We start from the raw sequence: 21,967 nt of genomic DNA on the forward strand, positions 1-21,967 counted from the left end.
TTTTGATCCATACTATCACTTTGTGATACTGTATTAGAAATGCAGAAATTGAAACTCAGTTTGAGACTTTATATAATATCATACAAATGGTACATAGTAGGGAGAGTTTTTCTACCCATGCTACCAAGTGCAAAGAAGCAACTGATGGAATTTCAGTAGACATATGAGTTTTCTGGTGCTGTTAGATATTACTGCGGTAACCCTGCCAAAGGTATGCCTTTTACTTGTCTCATTTCTTCCCCCAGTCTCCTTCCATCCTGCCTCATTTTTCCTTAATAAAAAAGACCTCTTTTTCTATTATACTTCTAGTTCAGTGGAACTTAGGCTTTTTCTGGAACGAGGATTCTCTTAAGAATCTGATGAACATTTGCAATCTTCTCCTCCAGAAAAGCCTATAAAGGATCAGTCTGGATAGGCTAGAGGTTATGCTCAGTAATAAACAAGTCCAAACTCCTGGAGGTCCTAAAACAACAGGTTTATTGCTCACACTCTGTCCATCACAGGTTGGATGGGAGCTTTGTTCCTACTTCTTTATCCTCTGGGGCCAGAGTGACCCTGAAGTCAGCCTAGAATGTTATGACTTGCTATAGCAGAGGGGAAACTAACAGAGGGTCTCACATTAGCAAGAAATGTTCTGGCCTCTTAGTGACATCTGTCACTTCCAGTCTCAATTTGTTAGAAGTAGCCCCAAAATGTCACCTAATCATAAGGGGGCCAGGAAATTCAAGCCTACCCACATGCCAGGAAGGGGGAGAACCAGAAATCCTTGGCCAACATGAAAACCATGAAAAAAATCTCTGCTATAATAGCTAAGAAGTTTTGCCTTAGATCATACAGGAGGCAAAAAAAGTGGTTAGCCCAGAATCTTTTAGACTTGATTCTAAAATATTCCATGGTGGCTCAGAGGGTAAAGAGTCTGCCTGCAATGTGGGAGACCCAGGTTCAATCCCTGGATTGGGAAGATCCCCTGAAGGAGGAAATGGCAACTCACTCTAGTATTCTTGCCTGGAGAATCCCATGGATGGAGGAGCCTGGTAGGCTACAGTCCACGGGGTCGCAAAGAGTCAGACACTGAGCAACTTCACTTTTTTCTTTCTTTCTTTTTCTAAAATGTTCTCAGAGACAGGCTCTTCAGCAGAGTGCATTTTGCTTGCTTATGCCGCCTCCCTTGGGTGTGACCTAACCCTGCAAGGCTGGGAGCTGACCGGACCGTAGAGTCAGGAGATGTTACAGGGCAGCAGTGGGAAGCCAGTTCACTCCCAGAGCTCCTTTCCAGCCTCAAAACCCCTCCATGAGGGCTCCACTAACAGTATCCAGTCTCCAGTCAGCCAGTATTGAAAGGAGAGAAGTGTAAGTTAAACTAAGCAAATGTCCACTGTGACTCTGGGAAGGACCACAAGGGAGACTTCAGACTTAAACTTACGTCTGTGTTCTCTGGTTAGGAATGGGGTGTTTATGTCTGCTGATGGGAAAAGGGGAAAAGATCCTCTCCTCATTGTCCTCCACCTGTTCTGTCACCAGACCTCGGCAGAAGTTTCCGTTGAACTGTGTGATATGTGCTTAAAGCAGCAAGGTGTCGCACAGTGGTATTGCCAGCCTGCCAGGGCTGGAAGGCAGTACTGCTGTCCTGTCTTACCCTGTAGGGGTGGCTCTGAGGGTAGATTCAGAGAGGACACCCCTGGGGGACAGAAAGAAACACACTGGGTGTTGCCAGAAGCCACACCCTAAATTTCAGTGGGCTCTTTCAAAATATTGTGTTCTGGTACAAATGGGAGAAAAAAATCAGGGGGTTTATTCATTTGTAATTGTTTACCAGGAGAGAGAAGCTTTTTTTTTTAATAGTCATTCTGATAAGAGATATAGAAATACTTAACATATTCTAAACACAAACTTACAGTTATAGAGCAGATGATTAAAAAAAATATGTAAAATTTGTAATGGAAAAAATTGAAGTTCCTCAGAAATAGGAAGCAAATGAAAAATAATATAATCTAGTCTCATTTAATAAAAACTCACCTTAAAATTATTCCTCAGATTTATTTTAATTGAGGAAAAGTATTTTTTTCCCAAAGAAGTACATGTTCATCTTACAAAATTCAGGAATTGCAGATAAGCAAAAAATAAGAACTGGTAACAGAAAATCCTGTTGTCCAGGAATAATCTCATGATTAACTTCCTGATAATCCCTCTGGATATTTATACTTTTTTAAGCAAAAGTCGGGGTTATATTTTATGCTGTTTTGTAATTGCTTTTTTTTCCATTTAGTATTTGAAACTTTTTTTTTCTCTTTTTTATGTCAAAAATAGTATTCTGTGGATAATTATTTTAATGATTCATATCATTTCAGTGTATGAAGACATTCCCAGAGGAATTTTTAAACCTATTCAGAAATGTATTGATTTTTTTTAAAGCCAGAAAAAATACAAATTAGTCACAGATATTTTTAAGTTTTTACTTACTTTGTTTCCAGTTTTATAATTTGAAAGAAGAAAATACAAATTCGGATAAATTAAAGTTTTTTCTCATAATCCCACAACTTAAAGATGTCACTATTTTTGTGTTTTTCCAATTTTTTCCCCCTCTAATCGCTATAGTTTTTTAAAGCAAAATTGCTCATTCATTGAACAAATTAGAAGCCTTTTCTGTATACGTGTGAAGATTGGAGAGGGGTTCTTACATTAGGATTTGCCAGGATTCTCTAAATATGATCAAAGAGAACATCAGTGGGAAATGAGAAGAAACAGTCCACCTGGGGAAGAGAGAGCTGTGGGCTTCTCCCCTGCTCCTCTACTCTCTGGAGCCAGGAGGAAGAAGGGGAGACCACTGATGCTTCCCAGTCTAAGCCAGCTGCAGACAAAGCGAGGTGGGGGAGTGGATTGTTTGTGACGACGTGAGATGGAATTGTACCAGCTCATGTCAGGAGCAGAGGAAGTTGTTTATACTCCCCAGGGAAGTAATGGGCTGAGGCAATTAGAATTTTTCCACCTCTAACTTCCGTGACTCCTGTATGATGGAGGCAAAGTGGTAGAGGAAAAAACGTTTATCAGGCAGTCCCCCAGGGTCCTCTGCAACTTCTTGTCTGCTGAGTTGTAGGGATTCTGAGGGCCTCTTCATTCTTGGTGGGGAGCCTGGGAGCCGTCCTTGTGGGCCAGGGCTGGGGAAGGCAGATGGGCACCAAGAGGGGCTGAACCATTTTCTCAGCTCTCTTAAGAGAGGAAGGGCACATTGTCCTGAAAGGTAAGCATACTACCACCAAACCTAAAATATAGAAGAACCTGGGGTGCTTGATCAACACCTCAGCATTCCTCCCCTCCCCCAAGAGCCTGGAGGCACCCCGGAGTAACCTCTTTTAGGGTCACTTTTCTTAACATTCCTGCCCTCTTCCACCCCACATATCTTTCACTCTGGTACAAGCATTTATGAAAATTGAATACAGGTTCTGAATGTAACTGCCGGACAAAGCTCAACAGTACTAGCTTCGGCTAGGTGCACACCGTCCCAGAGTCTCCCGTGCTGCGAGCAGCCCCTCCAGCTGGTGTCCCACTGGCATTCACAGTGTGCCTGCCCCTCTCTGTCTCTCCTCCCCTCTCAGGGTTCTGGCTCGTGTGGACCATCATCATCATCCTGAGCTGCTGCTGCGTCTGCCACCACCGCCGAGCCAAGCACCGTCTTCAGGCCCAGCAGCGGCAGCATGAAATCAACCTGATCGCCTACCGGGAAGCCCACAATTACTCAGCGCTGCCATTTTATTTCAGTACGTACTCCAGACGCCACCAAACCCACTCTCAGAGGGAGTGGGGGGTGGGGTGGGTAGGACACAGACTGTGGGCCTCAGGGGTTGGCCTCTTTATGCTGAGAGCAGGGTCTCAGAAGTGGGAACAAGAGGGTGTGCACCTTGAGCATGGAGAAGCCAGGGCTGTGGATGTAGCCCCGGGGCTGTTCCGTTCCACACTGACTGGGTTCTCCCTGCACCTCTGCTCCTTTAGATTTTCATTAGGCAGGTTGTTGAATGGTGTATGATGTGAATGAATTGAGATTTTTAGGTCAGTGGCCTTGAAATTTCTCCATTTTGCTTCCTGCCATGTGATATGCCTAAGCAGAGACTGTCATAAAAAGGGCAGGAGTGGGAGGTGATATTGGGATTTCCTGAGAACCAAGAAACTTGGTGATTCACTGAAGGGCACACTCACCTGACTTCCCTGGAGCTTCTTCCACTGATCTTTCAAAGGATTGGTGGAGGCCCAGTGGTGCAGCCTGTCCACAGGCATTCTGCAGTGTGTTCTACAGAATAAAATAGTCGTAAATTTGCAATTCTTCATCTAGAAGAGTTAAGTGCTTAGCACAGTGACCGGTGTATGGTTAGTGCTTAATAAATGCTAGCAATCACTGTTATAATTAGATCTTCTGTGTCTCAAAGCAGTTTACTCACCTGCCATATTCTTAATAAGCCTTGATGACAGATCCCTCATCCTGCATTGGTAAGCTACCTGCTCTTGGTCTGAATCAGGATGAGGTTTGGTGTGTCTTTTCAACCATACTAGGGTGAGAGGCAACACAGATTTCCAGCCTCCCAGAGAAAGGCTCTCTTCATGATATACATCTGGAAAATGGGGGAAGTGGGTGCAAAGTGGGAGAAAGAAGTGTCAGGATGTTTTAAGTTAGTGCCCCTAACCCCGAGGCCTATGGGATACAGATGGTAGACACAATCTGAGCCAAAACACGAGACTTGGGTGCATGAAACAGGTCCCTTCCAGACAGAACTCTCTTGGCTGTTCACCACAATTGCTGAACCTCTGCCTTAACTCCAGATGAGCATAAGTCCTCGCCTGTGAAGCAGCTTTAGGGGCTCTCAGATTTCAAGAAGCTAGCATAGGTTACTCTTAGTCTGTCCCTCTTTCTCTGCAAAGTCGCTCACAGCCCTTTGTCCTGCCTGCACCTGAGAGTTGTCACTTGGTGGGTATGCTGGGGGTGGGATGAGATACGTGTTCAGTGTGAGCCTGCAGTCTGTCCTGTAACAATTGCCAGTGCAGTAATTTCTCCTCCCTACCTCCCTGTTTTAGGGTTTTTGCCAAACTATTTACTACCTCCTTATGAGGAAGTGGTGAACCGACCTCCAACTCCTCCCCCACCATACAGTGCCTTCCAGCTCCAGCAGCAGCAGCAGCAGCAGCAGCTACCTGCACCGTGTGGCTCTGCAGGCAGCAGCCCCCCAGGCACCAACCCCACCAGGGGCTCCCCGGGGGCTCAGAGCAGCCCCTTGTCCGGGCCCAGCAGAAGTAGCACGCGACCCCCAAGCATCACTGACCCTGAGCCCTCCGACGTGCCAGCAGACCCAGCAGCCACCAAAACCTCTGGCATGGAGCCCAGCGGCTCTGTGGCTGGCCTGGGGGAGGTGGACCCCACGGCCTTCCTGGACAAGGATTCCGAATGTAAGGAGGAGCTTCTGAAAGAGTACAGCTCCGAGCAGGGCAGTGCCCTACCTGACAACAAAGACAAGACACCCGGCAGACACCGCCGCTTCACGGGTGACTCAGGCATCGAGGTGTGTGTGTGCAACCGGGGCCACCATGACGATGACCTCAAAGAGTTCAACGCGCTCATCGACGATGCTCTGGACGGGCCCCTGGACTTCTGCGACAGCTGCAACGTGCGGCCACCTGGCGACGAGGAGGAAGGTCTCTGCCAGCCCTCTGAGGAGCAGGCCCGGGAGCCCGGGCATCCACACCTGCCAAGGCCGCCTGCCTGCCTGCTACTGAACACCATCAATGAGCAGGACTCCCCAAACTCGCAGAGCAGCAGCTCCCCCAGCTAGAGCAGGTCCTGCCTACACCTGAGAACTTGGTGATGCAACCAGGGTAGGGGAGAACCATGTGAGAAGCATTAAGTAACTGTGTTCCCCCCCCCACCTCCTGCTCCTGCATTTTCCTGCATCTCCAGGTACAGTTTGGGGTGTGGGTGGCTTGCCCCCCAACAGAAGCACAGTGCTGTGGAGGGCTGAGTTATCCTGTGACTCATTCCTCATACCCCACCCCATTCCCCTTTACCTCTTTTAAAGTCACATCTCACTACCTGCTTGGGTCAGAGAGGTGTGTTCAGAAGCCCCCAAGGAGGGGATGAGACTGTGCCCTGAGGTGACTCTTGGTGATGGAATGGATGTGCTTTCCAGTGTTAGTTTATGAGAAACTCGCTGCATCTCTGTCCAGAAGAGGTGGCTGGTCTCAGCCCTGGATGAAGAAGGAAGCTCACAGAGGCCCAGGGATTGTGATTGTTGCTCCTTGTTAAACCAGCATCTGTGGAGCCAGAATTGTGTTCTGCTGTGGTGGGGAGGAGAGTTGACTGGCAGTTTTGTGGTGGGTTGGTAAGGGACTTGGGCTCTCAAATTCCAGGTGATGAGCTCGTGGTGCCAGGGTGTCCTGGAGTGGCCCCTCCCTTCCCACCAGGATCTGGCTGGCCGCAGGCTGGTTCTAGGCTGTTGTTTTTTAAAGAAAAAACAACAACAAAAGCTGAATACAAGAGCTTGACCAGTGGGCAGGCAAGAATTCTGTTTTGGAAAAGGGAAGTTTGTTGAGCCAGGAGATACATAATGTGCAGGCTTGGGTCGGGGCTGTCTCTGGAACTTCCGTGGGTGAGCAGGAGGCCCTGTAGTGTGGCAGCGGATGGAGGCGCAACTTCCCATTGTCTCTGCCCTTTGATCTTCACCCACGGGTAACCAGTGCCCTCCCCCCCGTCCCAGACACACAGACGTCTGCTGGCCTTCACGTCTCACTGTTCTCTACGAACAAATGAGGCTGCGGGTCCTGAGAAAGGGCAGGCCCGCAGTCTGGCTCTCACACAGTATTTTCTCTTGATTCTGAATAAGTTGTTTTGTTTATTTGTTTGTTTTTTCAAACTGACCACTTGGGAAAAATATGCCTTGGTTATCTGTGGTTTTCATGCCCTTTGCCTGTTCCGCACCGCCCCTTGAGTGGGGTATCTAATTTTTGTAGCCTATGTAAAGAGTCTCAGTGGCCCGGATAGGAGGGTGGAGGCAGCCCTCCTGAAGGACCACAGGATCCTTAATTCCTGTAGTTTTGCTTCAGAAACCAGGTGAGCTTTGATAGGAACAGTCTGAATGGAGAAAGCAAACTGCCGAAACTAACATTCCCTGCCCAGCCCTGTTCACATGAAGAGCTTGGTTCTTCCCCCGCTCTTGAATGATGATATTCAGAGTAGGCGTTGATGTTTTGGTTAAGAAAGGAAGGTATATATCTGTATATATATGAATACACACGTATCTTTGTGTATGTGTATATATATGTATATGTATATAAACACATACACACAAAATAGACAAATCTGAGGCTGTGAGGTGAACAAGTGTCTGTCTGCATTTGGAGTCCACAAAACCAAAATCTATGTTGAACAAGTGCAGTCTGTATACGATGACTTTTCCAGTAACCTGTGTGTGTCTGTCCGTTGTGTGTGAGCCCCCAGCCCTGTTTTCCTGTGAATATACTTTGAACGGCAGCCACTCTGCTCACATTACCCATGCGTTCGGAGCAGGCGCGGCCCTCTCAAGGTAATTTATTTTACGCATTTACTGTTTACTGAGCAAATGTCTGACTGTGCACTTGGGTGTACTCAGCAGTGCTGTTGACGGCAGTCCCCACGTTTGCCAGAGATACTGTGCTCCAAGTAGAGGTTTTACTCTACCCCTCACTGCAATTTGCACATTGCTCCATGGACACGTGGAGGCCTGTGTCCTGTTCCCTGTAAGCGGAAAGTGCTCTGAACCTGTCCGCTTTCCCTGGCTGCTCCCAGCCCTCGGCATAGGCCCCCAGGGGGGTCCAAACCCCCTCGGGACAGAGGGCCAAGGTGGAACCTCAGACAGAAGCTTGACTGGATCTTCAGGATCAAGCTCAGACTGGCTTTGGTCCAGGCATCGGTCTTACCCAGAATTGCTAGGAGGCTTCGATGGCCACCACAGTGCCATAGGGCTTACCTCCCTCTGCTGAGGTCCAGCACATGGCCGATGTGTGCCCAGAGCAGGCAGGAGTGTGCCTGCAGCCCCCCTCAGATGCCTTTCCTGATGCCTTTTTTTAAAATCCCAAACAGCTCACTGAAGTGTCTCAAAGGCTATCAAGTTTTACCAAAATGAACCCTGTTTAACTGGGCAAAGGGGTGGATTTAGGCCCTTTGAAGATGCCTTCTCCAGTCAGAGTGGGGAACTGGTCTGCAGGTTTACTGCTGGGTTCACTGCAGTGTCTGACCCTAAAGGCACAAGAAGAAGAAAACGAAAATGCGGCAGGTGGAGCTGGACTCGAGTCCAGTGTCACCACCTGGCCCCTGCTACATGAGGCTGCCCTGCACATGGGAACACGGAAGCAGGGAGCTGAAGGACCCTTGAGGGGCTGGGGAGATTTGAGGGAGCCTGGTGTTCCAGGCCAGGCAAATGAGAAGAAAGGGATGGGTCAGGGTTTGGTGCTACAGTCGGAAGATTTGCAATTGCTAACACATTCCTGTGTGAGGCACATCACCCTTTGTCAGTTATTGTGAATATGTGTATTTTAAGCAATAAGATTCAGCTGGTCAGACTTTTCTGGGCAGTCTCGGTGACGCATTTCCTGTGCTGTGATTGTTCTGAAGACAGAGTGGCTCTAACCACTGTGAGAAGCCCAAATAAAATCCATCCCCAAAACCTGATTACGCTTTTTCCTTGCAATGCTTATTCCTTTTTCCTCCTCCCCTTGAGATTCCTCCCCTTCTCCACATAGAGGCCAAGAGACATCACAGCCATCAGGACAGGCACCTGGGCCAAGAGCAAGCTGAGGGCCCTTTCTGTCCTGAGGACTTCCCCCCAAACCCCTTGCTCTGCCAAGAGGATATTTCTGAGTTCTTCATAAAGTCCCACAAAGAGGTTAAAAGCAGACCCCCCCCCCCACCAAAAGCAGAAACACATTTTGTTAGAGACTCCGTAGCTAAGACATGACATTTAAAGGAAGCGAGCCCTTCTGGGGAACTCTTGTATTGGTACAGTAGAGTTGTGGGTGGGTGCTTGGCCTTGGAATTTAATACACAAAATGGAGCATTTTGTGCTCAGCACTGTGCTGGATCCTGAGGAGAATGTGAAAGAAATGTGTAAGACAAGGCCCCTCCTCCTGGAAGTTCAGTTACAGAGGACGATAGCTAACCAGCAACGTGAGGGCAATTGAGAGGAAGTGGACACTACAGATTGAGAGAAGCTTGAGGAGCATGGGGGGTTAAGGGCTTCCATTCCAGGCAAGGGCCACAGAACTGATTTTCAGGTGGCTGGGAGCCACTGGTGTGCCAACATATGCCATCATGGGCCCATGAGCCTTCCCTCAGATTATTTGTCACTTTACCCTCTGCTTAAGACTGTCCTCTTAGCACTTTGAGTCAATGGTATTCAAGTCCCTTCTTCAAGACTGGGAAGGAACAGCCTTCTGCCTCTACCCAGAAAGGGGGGAACACTCCCACCCAGCGAGACTTCTCTGGGCCACATGCAGGTGGGCAGAGCAGGATGATGAGTACCCACCTCCCGTGAGGTCTTGCCTCCCCAGGTGGAGTGATGGGCCACTAGGGTATGCTGGCAGAGAGCGTAGTCTTCTCTAGCCCCATGGGTTTGCCCAGCAGTCAGCCCTGTGCTTTCTGAGAGTCCAGTAAAACCAGGCATGCTCCTGGCCCCATCTGACCCTGGGCCAGAGGATGCTGCCCTGCCCCTTCAGTGACTGGTGGGATGGTTGCCGCCTAGTTCCTTCTAAACTGTTGTACTCCTCTAGGTAACCCCAGGGGAGCCATGTTAGCATCTAGGACAGTTATGTTCTAAAGGCACAGGAAGGAACTGGCAGAGTACATCATTCTTAGCTTCTTAAACTAAGGTCAGAATGGCACAAAAACAAAATGGTACGGCTATTGCAGGTTGCATGCCAGAGGCTGTTTGTGTACTCTGACTGCCCAGGTCATTAGCGACCTCCTCACAGGACCCCAGACTCTTGGGTCACTGAGTTCCTGATTTCTCAAATGAGGTGCAGCACTTTCTCTCTTTAACACCCCTGGTGACCAAGTTCAGGTGGAGACCATACCAGTGCCTTAAAAGCACTAAACAGTAGATTTGATGAACAAGAATTTCAAGAAACACCCGCTGTTGTCCAGTTTCCTATGTTTTCAGCCGGGGGGCAAAAATCAAGGAGGAGCAGGAAGTGGGTTTGGCTGACCTGATGGAAACCTGGTTTTCATTGGAAAGGGCTGTGGGTTTTGGGAGATGTTTGGGATACAGTTCCCAGCTGGGCCAGGCGACTGGCCTTAAGAGCTGAGCATTTACAAGCACTTACCATGTTCTTTGCCAACAAAGGTCCGTCTAGTCAAGGCTGTGGTTTTTCCCGTGGTCATGTATGGATGTGAGAGTTGGACTGTGAAGAAAGCTGATCACCGAAGAATTGATGCTTTTGAACTGTGGTGTTGGAGAAGACTCTTGAGAGTCCCTTGTACCGCAAGGAGATCCAACCAGTACATTCTAAGGGAGATCGATCCTCTGTGTTCATTGGAAGGACTGATGCTAAAGCTGAAACTGCAATACTTTGGCCATCTCATGCGACGAGTTGACTCACTGGAAAAGACTGTGATGCTGGGAAAGGTTGGGGGCGGGAGGAGAAGGGGACGACCGAGAATGAGATGGCTGGATGGCATCACCGACTCGATGGACATGAGTTTGAGTGAACTCCGGGAGTTGGTGATGGATAGGGAGGCCTGGCGTGCTGTGATTCATGGGGTCGCGGAGAGTCAGACACGACTGAGCGACTGAACTGAACTGAACCATGTTCTAAGCATTGGTGATGCAAATATGCTTTAGACCTGGCCCCTCTTTAGGAGAGCTGATAATAGTCTAGCAAGGGAGAAAGACACATGAACAGTTTTAGCAGAACATGGTAAGACCATGAAGCATGTGTACACAGCATGCTGTAGAGGAGAATGTAGCCCACCTGAGGGTTCAGGGCAGCCTTCCTGGATCCAGGACCTCTAAACTGAGCTTGCCAGGTGAAGAAAGGTGTACGGGCAATTCTAGGCAATCAGCCTGAAGATTATTGAATGCCTACTGTATGCCAGGTGCTGAAAAGCGCAAAAATAGTGTGGGAAACCTAAAACAGGAGAATGTGTCATGTCTAAAACTGTGAGCAGTTTCATCCCTTTAGGTAAATCGCCTTCTGCAAAGTGACAGGAGATGAAACTGGAGAGGTAAGCTGGTACTAAAAAGATTTTACTGTGTCCTTATTTATTGACTTTATTAACACCAGTTCTTTAGTATAAGCATCTTACCTATATTTTCTTATTTTAGCCTCAAAGCAGCCCTCTGAAGTATGGACTGTTAATTATTCCTGCTTTATTAATGGGGATGAAGCATTCAGAGGAGTTAATTAACTGGTCCAGGATCACACAGCTGGTGGAGTTGTGGTAGAGCCAGGATTAAAACTCCACATCTGTTGATTGCCAAACTGCTGCTTAACTGGTTGGCCAGAGTGGAGAGTTGTATCATTTGGGCTCACAAGCCACATGAAGAACTTTTTCTTTTCAAAGGTGAGAGGGAACCAGAGAAGGATGTATTGAGCAGGGGAGTAAGGTGGTAGCAATTGAATCAGACACGGCTTCCTCTGGAGCTACTTTATTCCCTCTTCCTCTCCCCTTGCCTCATTATAAGCCCCCAAAGAGGCCCCACACCCAGCCAGCTTTCACTTACCAGAGCCCCTCAGTACTGAAATGGCAGGTGGTATCTGCTTCAGTAACCCTTGGAAACACTGTAAAATATTCAGGAGTTATTTGGACCTTCTTTGTGTCTCTTCCTTGCAAGAGTGTTTTGCTCTTCCGCAGAGATTAAAAAAAAAAGCTCTTGTGGCAGTTGAGAGGGAGAAGAGGATTTTTGTTTGAGCCAAAATTTCTCCTCTTTCTGTATCAGCCTGCTCGCCACAATTTAACCTTCCGTTGTGCATCTTCTCACTAAGGAGTCTCAAGAAACCTAATCCCACTGGAAAATGTTACAGAACACCCTGGTGTTGGAACTGTGAAAAGTTGTCTTTTGGGGTCTCCACCCACTTCCCAGCCGCCAGCTGCCCTGGCTCCAGGAGGAAAGGGAGCAATGGGCAAGGCCACCTGGAGCTGCAAGAAGGGGGCCTCCTGTGTCCTGTCCTATAGACAGACCCATCTGGGTACCTGCTTCCCTCCCTGACGAAGCTGGTAGCCTTTGGGAGGTTTGTGTAAAACCCTTAGAGAAGGTCTGATTTGGTGGGTCTGGACATAGGCACTGATGATAAAACCAGAATCTATTAAGGCACTGAACAGGGAATGCAGATTCATATTTGGTCCTCAGCAACCCTCTGAAGTTGGTGGTGCTATTTCTACACACCCATATTACAGATGAGAACACAGAGGTTCAGGAAGGCCTAGTCAGTGGCTTATGCTCACTGGTCCGTAAATGACGACTGTGAGAGAACTTGCTCCTGCAGCCTGACCTCTTATCTTGTGTAACTTCCAACAGTGTGGACCTCTCCTCTCACACAGCCCTTTCTGCTTTTCTTCCTCATCAGAACCTCAGATAATGGCAGCCCAGGTTGTAAGTTACCCCACTTTCCCAATGAGAAGCCAACAGTGAGCCTGAGAGCCTGAAGTCCCTGGGGACCAGAACCCAGGGCCTCCTCCTACAGGCTCCCCCCACCCCTCTAGAGCCTCTGTGATCAGACTCCTGTCCTGAGATGGGTGTTTGTCCTGTGAGTGTCACTGGGGAGAGGGCTGTTTGTATGCTGCAGGTTTTGTGGCCGCCAGAGGCCGACCAGAGCATTCACACACTCACCCACCCATACCCCACAGCTAGGTTACCAGCGAGGGGCTCTTCTCCTCCCCTCAGAACAGGGACTTCGGGGAACCACTGTTCTGAAGGACAGGGACAACCTGTTTCTCCTGCGAAGGCCAGATCTTACAACTCCTAAGAACTGATCGTTAAATTTTCAGGAGTTTATGAGCTATTTAATCACAAAATTTATATAAGCTTGCAATTGAGTAAATTACACGTAAAACAAAGGTAATAAATACACAAAAATGATCATTTCCTAATTATTTTACTACATTGCTATTATCTATGCCCTTAAGGTGTATGTCTGTATAGGGTGGGAATACTGTATAATGGTATTAACTAATAATGGCAAATAGTATGTTATGCTACTGTGAGTCTCTTCACCAGCTCCTGTGTGACATTATTTTGGTGGCTTGAAATTGGTCATGATGGGAATGTTTACACCACAGTGATCAGCAAACACTACAAATCAGGGCTGTTCCCTCCCACCAGCACCAGATGACTTGTTTAATGTTTATTTGCCATCACACCACTACCCTGGTTAAGGGTATTCTGAGGCTGAAAAGGTGGCTGCAGGGTCTTACTGAAGACCTTCGAGCTTTGCCAAAGATCTGGATTTCCTTCTGCATAAGGAGTTAGGTTAGGGTTCTTTTATCACCAGACCAATTAGTTGAGTGATGTAGAACATCTGACTCATTTCTCTTGGGTGTCTAACCTTCTGCTTGTCAGGTTGTCATTCAGCCAAAAGAACACAAGAGGGCTCAGTCTTGAATTCCAGAGATGCTGGGCCAGACAGTGTCCCTGGAGATCTCCATACCCATTTGCAGCCCAGGCAGGTGCTCAGATGCACAAGCGATTCCACACCAAGAAACGGAAGTTGAGCACTGAAAGGATTTAGGTTGGTGGGAAAAGGCCTTCCAGGCAGGGGAAGGGCAGCTTGGGCAGGTGTCAGAGGTCACTTCCTGAAAGGACACTCAACTCTATACTCTCTCTCCCCAGCCAGCCAGCCAGGCCCTTCTGCACAGATGCAGAAGACCTGTGGGGAGAGCGTGCTGGCTCCTCATTCCACGTCACTGAAATATTCTGGGTTCTTGCCCCAGTCCTGCTGCTGAGTCTCTGGGTGATTTAGGGCATGTCATCGCCCCACATGCCTGCCCCCCTGGCCCTCAGGTTTCTCCTCCTCACCTTTCATTTCAAGGCCAGTCAATGGTCTGAATCAGTAGTTGGGGAGTGGTTGATTCCATCCCAGTTAAACTCGCCCATCTCTTCTAAAGGGGATGTTGTTCACCTGTTCCTTTCAGAGTCTGAGCAGACTGGAGCACTTCCCTCCTCCAGCTGGGCCGCTCTCCACTTTCTGAGCTGAGGGCTGCTCAGCCCTGGATCAGCGACCAGCCGATGGGCTCAGGAAACCCGGGAGAAGGTGGCGGGGGGGGCAGATCCAGTTAAACCCCTTTCTCATCAGCTCACGGGTGGTGTCATCTCTCTCAGCTGCCTGTGCTGGGGGCTGAGTCAGCCATAGCTGCCCGCCGACTCCTCTGGGCTCTTTAGCAAGGCCTCAGGGTCATGGGCCAGGGAAGGCCAGGACTGAGTTGAGGGACAGGAGTCAGGTACCCCTGGATCAGCAAAGCTCTTTGAAGGAAGAAGATGCTGCTGTGATGGAAAACCTTGACCCTCCCTTCTTGTGGGTCTCCCTTGATTTCATCTGTCTGGAACTTGGCCAGGAGGGTCTCAGGCTTGCCCTGCCAGCCAGTCCATGGCCCTTCTCCAGTCGGAAGGATTGGGTCGCTGATGATCTGATCCTGGTCTGACTGGCGCCAGGAAACTGTGGTTGGGGCCTGTCTCTAGGCTAAAGAGCAAGGGCCAGTTTCTCCCAGGGCATCTCAGGACATCGTCTGCTTGCCAGACGGACTGGCCCGTGGCCAAGGTTTAAAGATGCTGGTTTTAAGGTCCGAAGAAGGTTCTGTTTTCTAGTAAGGCATTTACAGACTTCCTGGGGTTTGGGGGTGGGGAGTGGAGACAGAGCCTCGGTGCTTCAGCAGAAGGCTGTTGTGGAAGCCCTTCCCTGGTGGTGGTTACTTCAGCACAGAACAAGGAAAAGGAGACCTACCAGTCTTTGGGGAACAAGACAAGAGGGAGGGGTAGTGGTGGGTTGAGTTTGTGGATTACAGACACCTCCCCCAAAGACAAACCTTTGAGGTATACACAGCAATGACTGGATCAAAGCCAACATGACCTGCTGCCCTACTTTCGAAGTGTAAACTCAATCCCACTACTTCTTGCCATCTCCACTGCCATCCCCAGGGTGTAAGCCACCATCGTTTTGCTCTCAGGGACCAGCAAAACCTCCTCACCTAGTCCCCACTTTCATCTCTCTGCAGAGCAGTTTCCCCTTGAATGATTTTTTAAAAATATGAACCAGACATTTCCACTTATATGTATAAACCCTCCTATGACTTCCTCTCATACCTGGACTAGAAACCGGAACTCCTTCCTGCTACTTAGACACATTCCATGGGACCTGGCCCTGCCTGCAGTCTGACTTCATCAGGGACCATTCTTCCCCTTGTTAGCTCGAGCAGAGGCTGTAAACGGAGTGGCCTCTCCTACCTTGAGAGCCTCAGATAGGAGGCTTCCATGCTGCTCCCTCAGCGTGGGGCACCTCCCCCCAGTCTTCATGCCTCCCCCAACCTTTCATTCACAGTGGGCACCCCCACCTCGGCCATTCCCCTCACATCATCAGCACCCAATATAATTGACTCCAGATTGACTCCAAAGCACTTATGAGTCTCTGAAATGTTCATTTGTCAGCCATCACTAGAATTTTAAGTTTCATGAATCCAAGGAGCCTGAGGTCCAAGGACAGTGAGTGAGTGGCACATAGTAGGTGTTCAATAAAATATTTGTTGAAAGAAACGAGTGAACAAATAAATCAGCTGTTCAGGGACCTTTGGAGAAAGAAACTGCTTTATGCACATCACTGCCAGGGCTGCAGGCTGGGAAAGAAGGCAGAGTGAGTGGGGAGGAAGAAAGAATGGTGGGAGAGGGTGGGGGAGTTCCTCTAATTCTGTGGGGTGGAGGTCACATAGGGTGGAGTCATGAGGTGCTACCCTCAGCCTGGGCTTCCTTCCAGGCCTGGCGCACCTCGATCTTCACCTTGAAAGGTTTGATCTGCAAGACGAGACTGGCGTTGCCCTCCAGAGAGGGTAGCTTCCCATCATCCGGGATCTCCAGGTTGAACCTCTGCAGCAGCCGGGACATGAAGAGGAAGAGCTCCTGGCGGGCTAGCATCTCACCTATGCAGGAGCGGGGTCCTGCTCCAAAGGGCAAGTAGCTTAATGATGGCGAGACGAGTTGAGTCCCCGTGGGGTCCAAGAAGCGCTCTGCGGACACAAGGAGGCGTCAGCCAGGGCCAGGGTCAGTGTCAGTAGAGGAGTAGGGGGAGGACAAGGCCCTGCCTGGGGAGCCCCAGTCTGAGAAGGTGGACAGCCTTATTTGGGAAGGGGGGCAATCTTAGGAGAGATAAATGCCCTGCTCTCAGGTAGCCCTTAATCACACAGAGAAGATGGAATATTCAGGAAGGATGAAAAGGTGTATTAAACAGATGAAAATGGCACCACCCAACAGGAGAGGGGGCTGACTTCTCAGGAGACATATGCCTATAGGCCTTCTTAGAAGAGGAGGCTTGCAGTTGGTGGAAGGAGAGTGGGAAACCCGGCTGTGAAGAATCTGGGTAAGTGTAGGGTAGGCTGGGGGTGTCAACAGGTCCATGAGGGGGGAGTCAGGAGTCCCGTGGTAGGAAGCTTGGCAGAAGGGAAGCAATGCTGGAGAGGTGGGCACAGAGGGGGCTGTGTGGCTGGGGGGACAGGACAGAATAGGGACTCACCGGGCATGAACAGGTCGGGCTGGTGCCACTCCTTCTCATTGTGATGCAGTGCCCACAGGTTGATCACAACGTCTGTGCCCTTGTCAATGGTAAGGTCTCCAATGCTGCCCCAGAGAGGGAGAGGAAAGGAGGGTCTGCAGTATTGTCCTTCCCTACCTGCTCTGCCCCAAGTCTCCACGGTCCCTACCCTGGGGAAAAGAATCCTTTGCTCCCTCATGCCCACTCTTGCATCTTCTCCTCAGCTTCTGCCAGATTGAATATGAATCCAACCCTCTCTTCCTGACTAGCACTTAGGATCAACACTTGTGTGTCTGTTAGGGCCTGTGGGTGTGCATATTGAGCTGGTGCGTGTGTGCCTGAGTGTGTGTGTGTGCTGCGGCTTTGGGGATTGGGTAGGAGCACGTGTCTCCCAGGCAGCAGGCAGCTTTTGAGGGAGGTTAGGTTGATGGGTCAGTGGGTGTCAGTGGGTCGTAGACACACTGGTCAGCAGGGTCGTGGGTAGGATGATTGGTTGTCAGTGGTTGATTGTAGGTTGACCAGCCAGCTTGAGGGTCAGATGCTGGAGGGGGGACCAGGTGGGTTGGATGTTCCTGGGAGGGAAGGCACACCTGGAGTCACTGATAGCTTTGTGGGGGATCAGGGTAGGGGCCACAGGCCGGATACGGAGCACCTCTCGGATTGTCGCCTCCAGCAGGACAAGACGGTTCCGGTCACTGATGGTTGGGGTTCGATTGAAACCTATATTCTGGTCAATGTCATCCTGGATCCTCTTCTTCAACTGAGGGCCAGAACAAGGTGGATGTTACCAGGGTGTATCAGCCCAGGAGAAGCAAGGGCTTAGAAGAATCCTACTGTCACATCCAAAAGGGCCTGGTGCTTCAGAGTGGTGGCTCTACAACCCCGGCTTTGCTCGCAGAAGATGGGCCAGCTCCACCCAAGGGCCTGAGCTAACCACTGCTTGTGCAAAGGGTGCAGCAGCTCAGTCATGCTGCAAAGAAATCCCGAGGGTATTGCCTCTCCCTTTCTCTGGAGCAGAAGTGAGTATGTCTGGGGTCAAGCGTGCTTGGGAAGGCTCGGGTAGAGAGAAACTCACCGAAGGATGGTGTAGCAGGTAGGCCACGATCCACTTTATCACAGAGGTGGTGGTCTCGACACCAGCCCCGAAGATGTCCCCTATGGTCGCAAGCATGTGTCTATTTGAGAGCAGCCTTGAATCCTGGTCTGGGCCAGCATTGTTATTGTCTGCATTCACCTTGGCTTGGATCAGTATGTGCAGCAAGTTAGTGATGGAGTCGCTGCTGAAGTTCTCCTGGTTGGGTGAGATTGGGAGACGATGAGGAGGAAGGAGCCCCATCTGCAACCCTTGCCATTCTCTCACCCAGACTGTAGACACAAAGGCTTCTCCCACTTGGCAATGAGGGAGTGGAGTGAGTCTAGTCAGGACCCACGAACTTGTGGAAGTGGAGAAAACACTGGGCCCCCTTTACATTTGCGGGGTGGACGGGTCCCTTCTAGGATCCTCTTCCGGTCCTCACTTCTCTACTCCTATTTATCAGTTTAGTCAGGTTTTATTGAAAACCTACTATATGCCAGGCTCCCCTACACTGTCCAAAATGGACCCTACCCTGCTCCCCTGCCACTTTGCACCTAACTCATCATCTCTCCTGCTCCATCACCTACCTGACATTTTTCAAGGATTTCATTCAGCAATTCATTTCGTGTTTGAACACAACCCTTCATCTTTTCCATGGCTTTGCTGGGGAAAATCTGCAAAGTGGAAATGTTAGATTCTACCTGGCCACAGCTGGCGAGTTTCCACTCTAACCCCAACCTTCAGCCAGAATGAAAGGCAGGATAGGGACCCAAATGGGACCATCAGTGACAACCAGGACAATTCCAAACAAGGGAGAAAGAAGTTACCTCCACTTCCCCTCCCCCTTCAATCAAACATCTAGCACTGAATGAGACTTGACTCAGTAGTAACACAGACTTGAGTCTCAAGCCGTGATTAAGTTCCTTAACTTTTTGAAGCCAGTATTTTCATCTGCATGGGGACAATAAAACCCACTTCCAAAGGGAATGCATGATTATTGCATGTTGGGAAACATGGCATTTCCCAGTTGCTCACCAGGTAAAGACTCTGCCTGCAATGCAGGAGACATGGGTTCAATCCCTAGGTTGAGAAGAACCCTGTAGAAGGAAAAGGCAACCCACTCCAGTATTCTTGCCTGGGAAATCCCATGGACAGAGGAGTCTGGCGGGTAACAGTTCGTGGGGTTGCAAGAGTCAGACACGACTGACTGACTAAGCAACAATACCAACAACGTTATCATGAGTATTAAAATGCATAATTTAAAAGATAAACCTATTTCTGTAGAGAAGCAGCAAGGTTTTGAAGAGTCAGAGGAGATAGAGGTAGTCAGAAAAAAGGGTGGGTCTGGAGTGAACTGTGAGAGGAAAGAACTGGGGATACTGTCAGGGTCTGCTGAGGTCTGCCCACAGGGCCTGGCCCCAACCTCACCTTCAGCGCAGGGAATATGTCTAACAGAACTTCTTTGCTCAGAACCTCCAGGATGCCACCACTGACATTTTGTATGGCCTTCAGGGCAGGATCCTCATTCTTGAAGGATAAGTTGAAGCAGATAAAGCTGATTATGTTGGTCACCGCCAGAGAGAGAGGCTCGGACAGATCTATGGACTCTCCATGCTGGGTGGCCAGGTAATCACACAGCACATTGGCTTCCTGGTTAACTGAGGAGAGAGAGGGGTGTGAGGGAGGGAATTGAGCCATCCCTTCACCCTCATCTCGACCAGTTCCATCTTAATCTAAGACAGAGAGCATATGTCCAGTAGATGGCAGTGGTAGCCAAGAAAATGTGGAATGGAGGTACCCAGAACCCTCTCCCTCCCAAACCCTCTTCAGGCTCCTGCAGCCCAAGGCCATCCAGGCACTCACTGATCTTCTCTAACTTCAGGTTGCCATCTTTGAACAGGGCAAAGGCATTCAGTGCCAGCTTCCGATGCAGCTGCCAGTGGGCACCATGGTCGGCAAAGGCAATGCCCTTTTGGTTGTCTGACAGGATGTCTAGAGTGGCCTTTGGAAAGCAGGAAAGGACATAGGACACAGGACTCAGACACCATCCACCCTCCCTCACCGAGGAAATGAGGCTGGTAGCTGTCACGCAGCCTCCTTGTAGAGCTCCCTGCTTCACTCCACCCAGACCGCAAGGCCTTGGTAGGACAGAACCTACCTCCTGACACTCCCAGCTCCAACAGAGAGACAGAGTGAGCAGAAAGAAAGAACCCTGAATTAGGTTGTTCAGATCAATGAGAGGGTGAGGCAGCTGTGATGGGATGGACTCTCTAAACTTGTAGGAGCAGAGATTGAGGACACGCCAGGCCCCTGCCCTTCCCTGGGTCTTCTCGGGATGGGGGCTGCTGAAGGCACAGCAGCTGAGCCCCCTTTAGTTCCCCCTTCCGTTGCCAGCCGTGTGTCCACCGCAGGGCCACATCGGGAGAGCGCACATGTCTTGTCCACCCAGCCTGGACTTGGGCCAAACTGCTTCTGCCCAGAGGATCCCCCAAACTATACAGATCCCCCCAGACCTCCCCTCTTCTATCTCCAGATCTGCAGGCCCCATCAGTCTAGCCGTCTCCCTCCTCTTTGCCCTGGAGAGAAGAAGCCCAGCAGAGATGGGAGAGGGTAGTTTGCCCACAGACCCGGCCGACTGGCCCAAGGAAAGAAGAGTCAACCCTTGGTCTGATCAAAGATGAGCAGCCAGGGGCCTTGCCTGGGACGATCAGGGGAGTACTCTGCAGCCAGGTGCTGTGTTAGAGGCCGGCAGTGTTCCTGAATGACTAGTTCCCACTCCCTTCTGCCCCTAGGAGCAAACAGAAAGCTTGCCAGGTTGAATCTTCAGCATCCTCCCCGAAACTGCTTATATAGGTCAGCTCCCCAGGGCTGGAGCAGCTTGAGAATGCTCCAGGGAATAGTGATCTCAGCCCTCCAAGAATCAGGGTACTTCTCTCTCACAACTTTTTGTGGAGGACAGGAATCACTAACCCATTTTCCACATGAACAGCGTCATCAAGGCTAGTTACTGAGAACTTCCAGCACTGGCTAAATGCTTTACATACACTCTTTCAGTGAATCATGGTAGTCTAGGCTCAGAGAGCTAGACTCCTGGGCTTCCCAAGTGGCTTAGATGGTAAAGCACTTTCCCACAATGGGTGAGACCTAGATTCGATTCCTGGGTCAGGGAGATGCCCCACAGTAGGAAATGGCAACCCACTCTAGTATGCTTTCCTGGAGAAGTCTGTGGAGAGAGGAGTGTGGTTGGCTAGTCCATGGGGTCTCAAAGAGTCTGTCAAGACTGAATGGCTTACACTTTCACTTTTTCAGCTCAGAGAGATGATGTTGTAAGGGCTCCCTGACCCACTCAAACCACCACTCCCACCCTGTCCCACCTCCAGGGAAATCTAGAAAGTAAAATGTTCCTTTAATTCTTCCTGCCTAGTTTAGAGGCTGGGTGAGGTCTGAGGGGTCGCTCCCCACCCACAGCCCCACCAGTCTGTTATTGGAAGAATCAGAGGTTGCTGGAACTGGAAGGGGCATTGCAGGCATGGCCTTGGCTGAAGAGCTCAACGTGCCCAGGAGCTGGTGAGGGGAGGCATGAGAGGCATTGCTTACCACTTTGGGACGCCCAGAGAATTCCTTGCCCTTCTTGAGAAGCACCTCCCTGGCCAACTGGTGGTGTCCAATCATCACAGTAGTCTTGGAACCCAAACGAAAGGAATAGATGGGGCCATATTTTTCCTGCAGCTTGAAGAAGTTCTCATGCTGCTGGCCACGTCTGGGGAGGAATGGCAGGCTGCCCACCAGGGGCAGGGATGGGAGGCTCCTGGGGTACTTGGCACCAGAGCGCTTGGTCTTGGGCCAAAATAAACAGGCGAGGGTGAGCAGAAAGACAGCCAAGAGCACCCACATTGTGTCCGGCTGGCAGCAGGCAGGACGAACAGCTGTGAAGTGGCTTCAGCCACCTTAGGGTGCAAGAAAGCCTTTTTAAGGGCTCCCCTGACCTTCACCTTGACTTTATGTTATTGCTTGCCATGTGGATGTTTATCCTGGAGCACAGCCAAGAGTCCTCTCCCAGAATGGGGAGGGGAGAGGAGGCTTCTTTCAAGAGCTGGCTCCACACCAGGGCAAACCCCTAGGGGAGGGGCTAGGAAAGGGCACAGACAGCTA

At 50.0% G+C, this 21,967-nt stretch overlaps 2 protein-coding genes across 3 annotated transcripts in view; one reads left to right on the forward strand and one right to left on the reverse strand.

The window, feature by feature from the left end:
• The window catches only part of WBP1L (WW domain binding protein 1 like), a 57,340-nt gene extending 48,657 nt beyond the window's left edge, over nucleotides 1-8,683 (forward strand). For both annotated transcript variants that reach the window (XM_055424750.2, XM_055424751.2), the window contains exons 3-4: nucleotides 3,594-3,755; nucleotides 5,062-8,683. In XM_055424750.2, coding sequence (XP_055280725.1) covers nucleotides 3,594-3,755; nucleotides 5,062-5,813 — 914 coding nt within the window. In that variant the 3' untranslated portion in view covers nucleotides 5,814-8,683. The remainder of the gene's footprint in view (nucleotides 1-3,593; nucleotides 3,756-5,061) is intronic.
• A 7,088-nt stretch (nucleotides 8,684-15,771) lies between these two features.
• Nucleotides 15,772-21,709, reverse strand: CYP17A1 (cytochrome P450 family 17 subfamily A member 1). The gene is made up of 8 exons (XM_055424748.2): nucleotides 21,413-21,709; nucleotides 19,679-19,817; nucleotides 19,244-19,473; nucleotides 18,403-18,489; nucleotides 17,816-18,031; nucleotides 17,331-17,500; nucleotides 16,723-16,826; nucleotides 15,772-16,219 (listed from the first exon to the last, which is right to left on the reverse strand). The coding sequence occupies exons 1-8, from the start codon at nucleotides 21,707-21,709 to the stop codon at nucleotides 15,933-15,935; spliced, it is 1,530 nt and encodes a 509-aa protein (XP_055280723.1). The 3' UTR covers nucleotides 15,772-15,932.
• Nucleotides 21,710-21,967: the final 258 nt, after the last annotated feature.

Source organism: Moschus berezovskii, chromosome 12, assembly GCF_049115385.1.
Source record: "Moschus berezovskii isolate FMDL1 chromosome 12, NW_MosBer_1.0, whole genome shotgun sequence".
Taxonomy (NCBI): Eukaryota; Metazoa; Chordata; class Mammalia; order Artiodactyla; family Moschidae; genus Moschus; species Moschus berezovskii.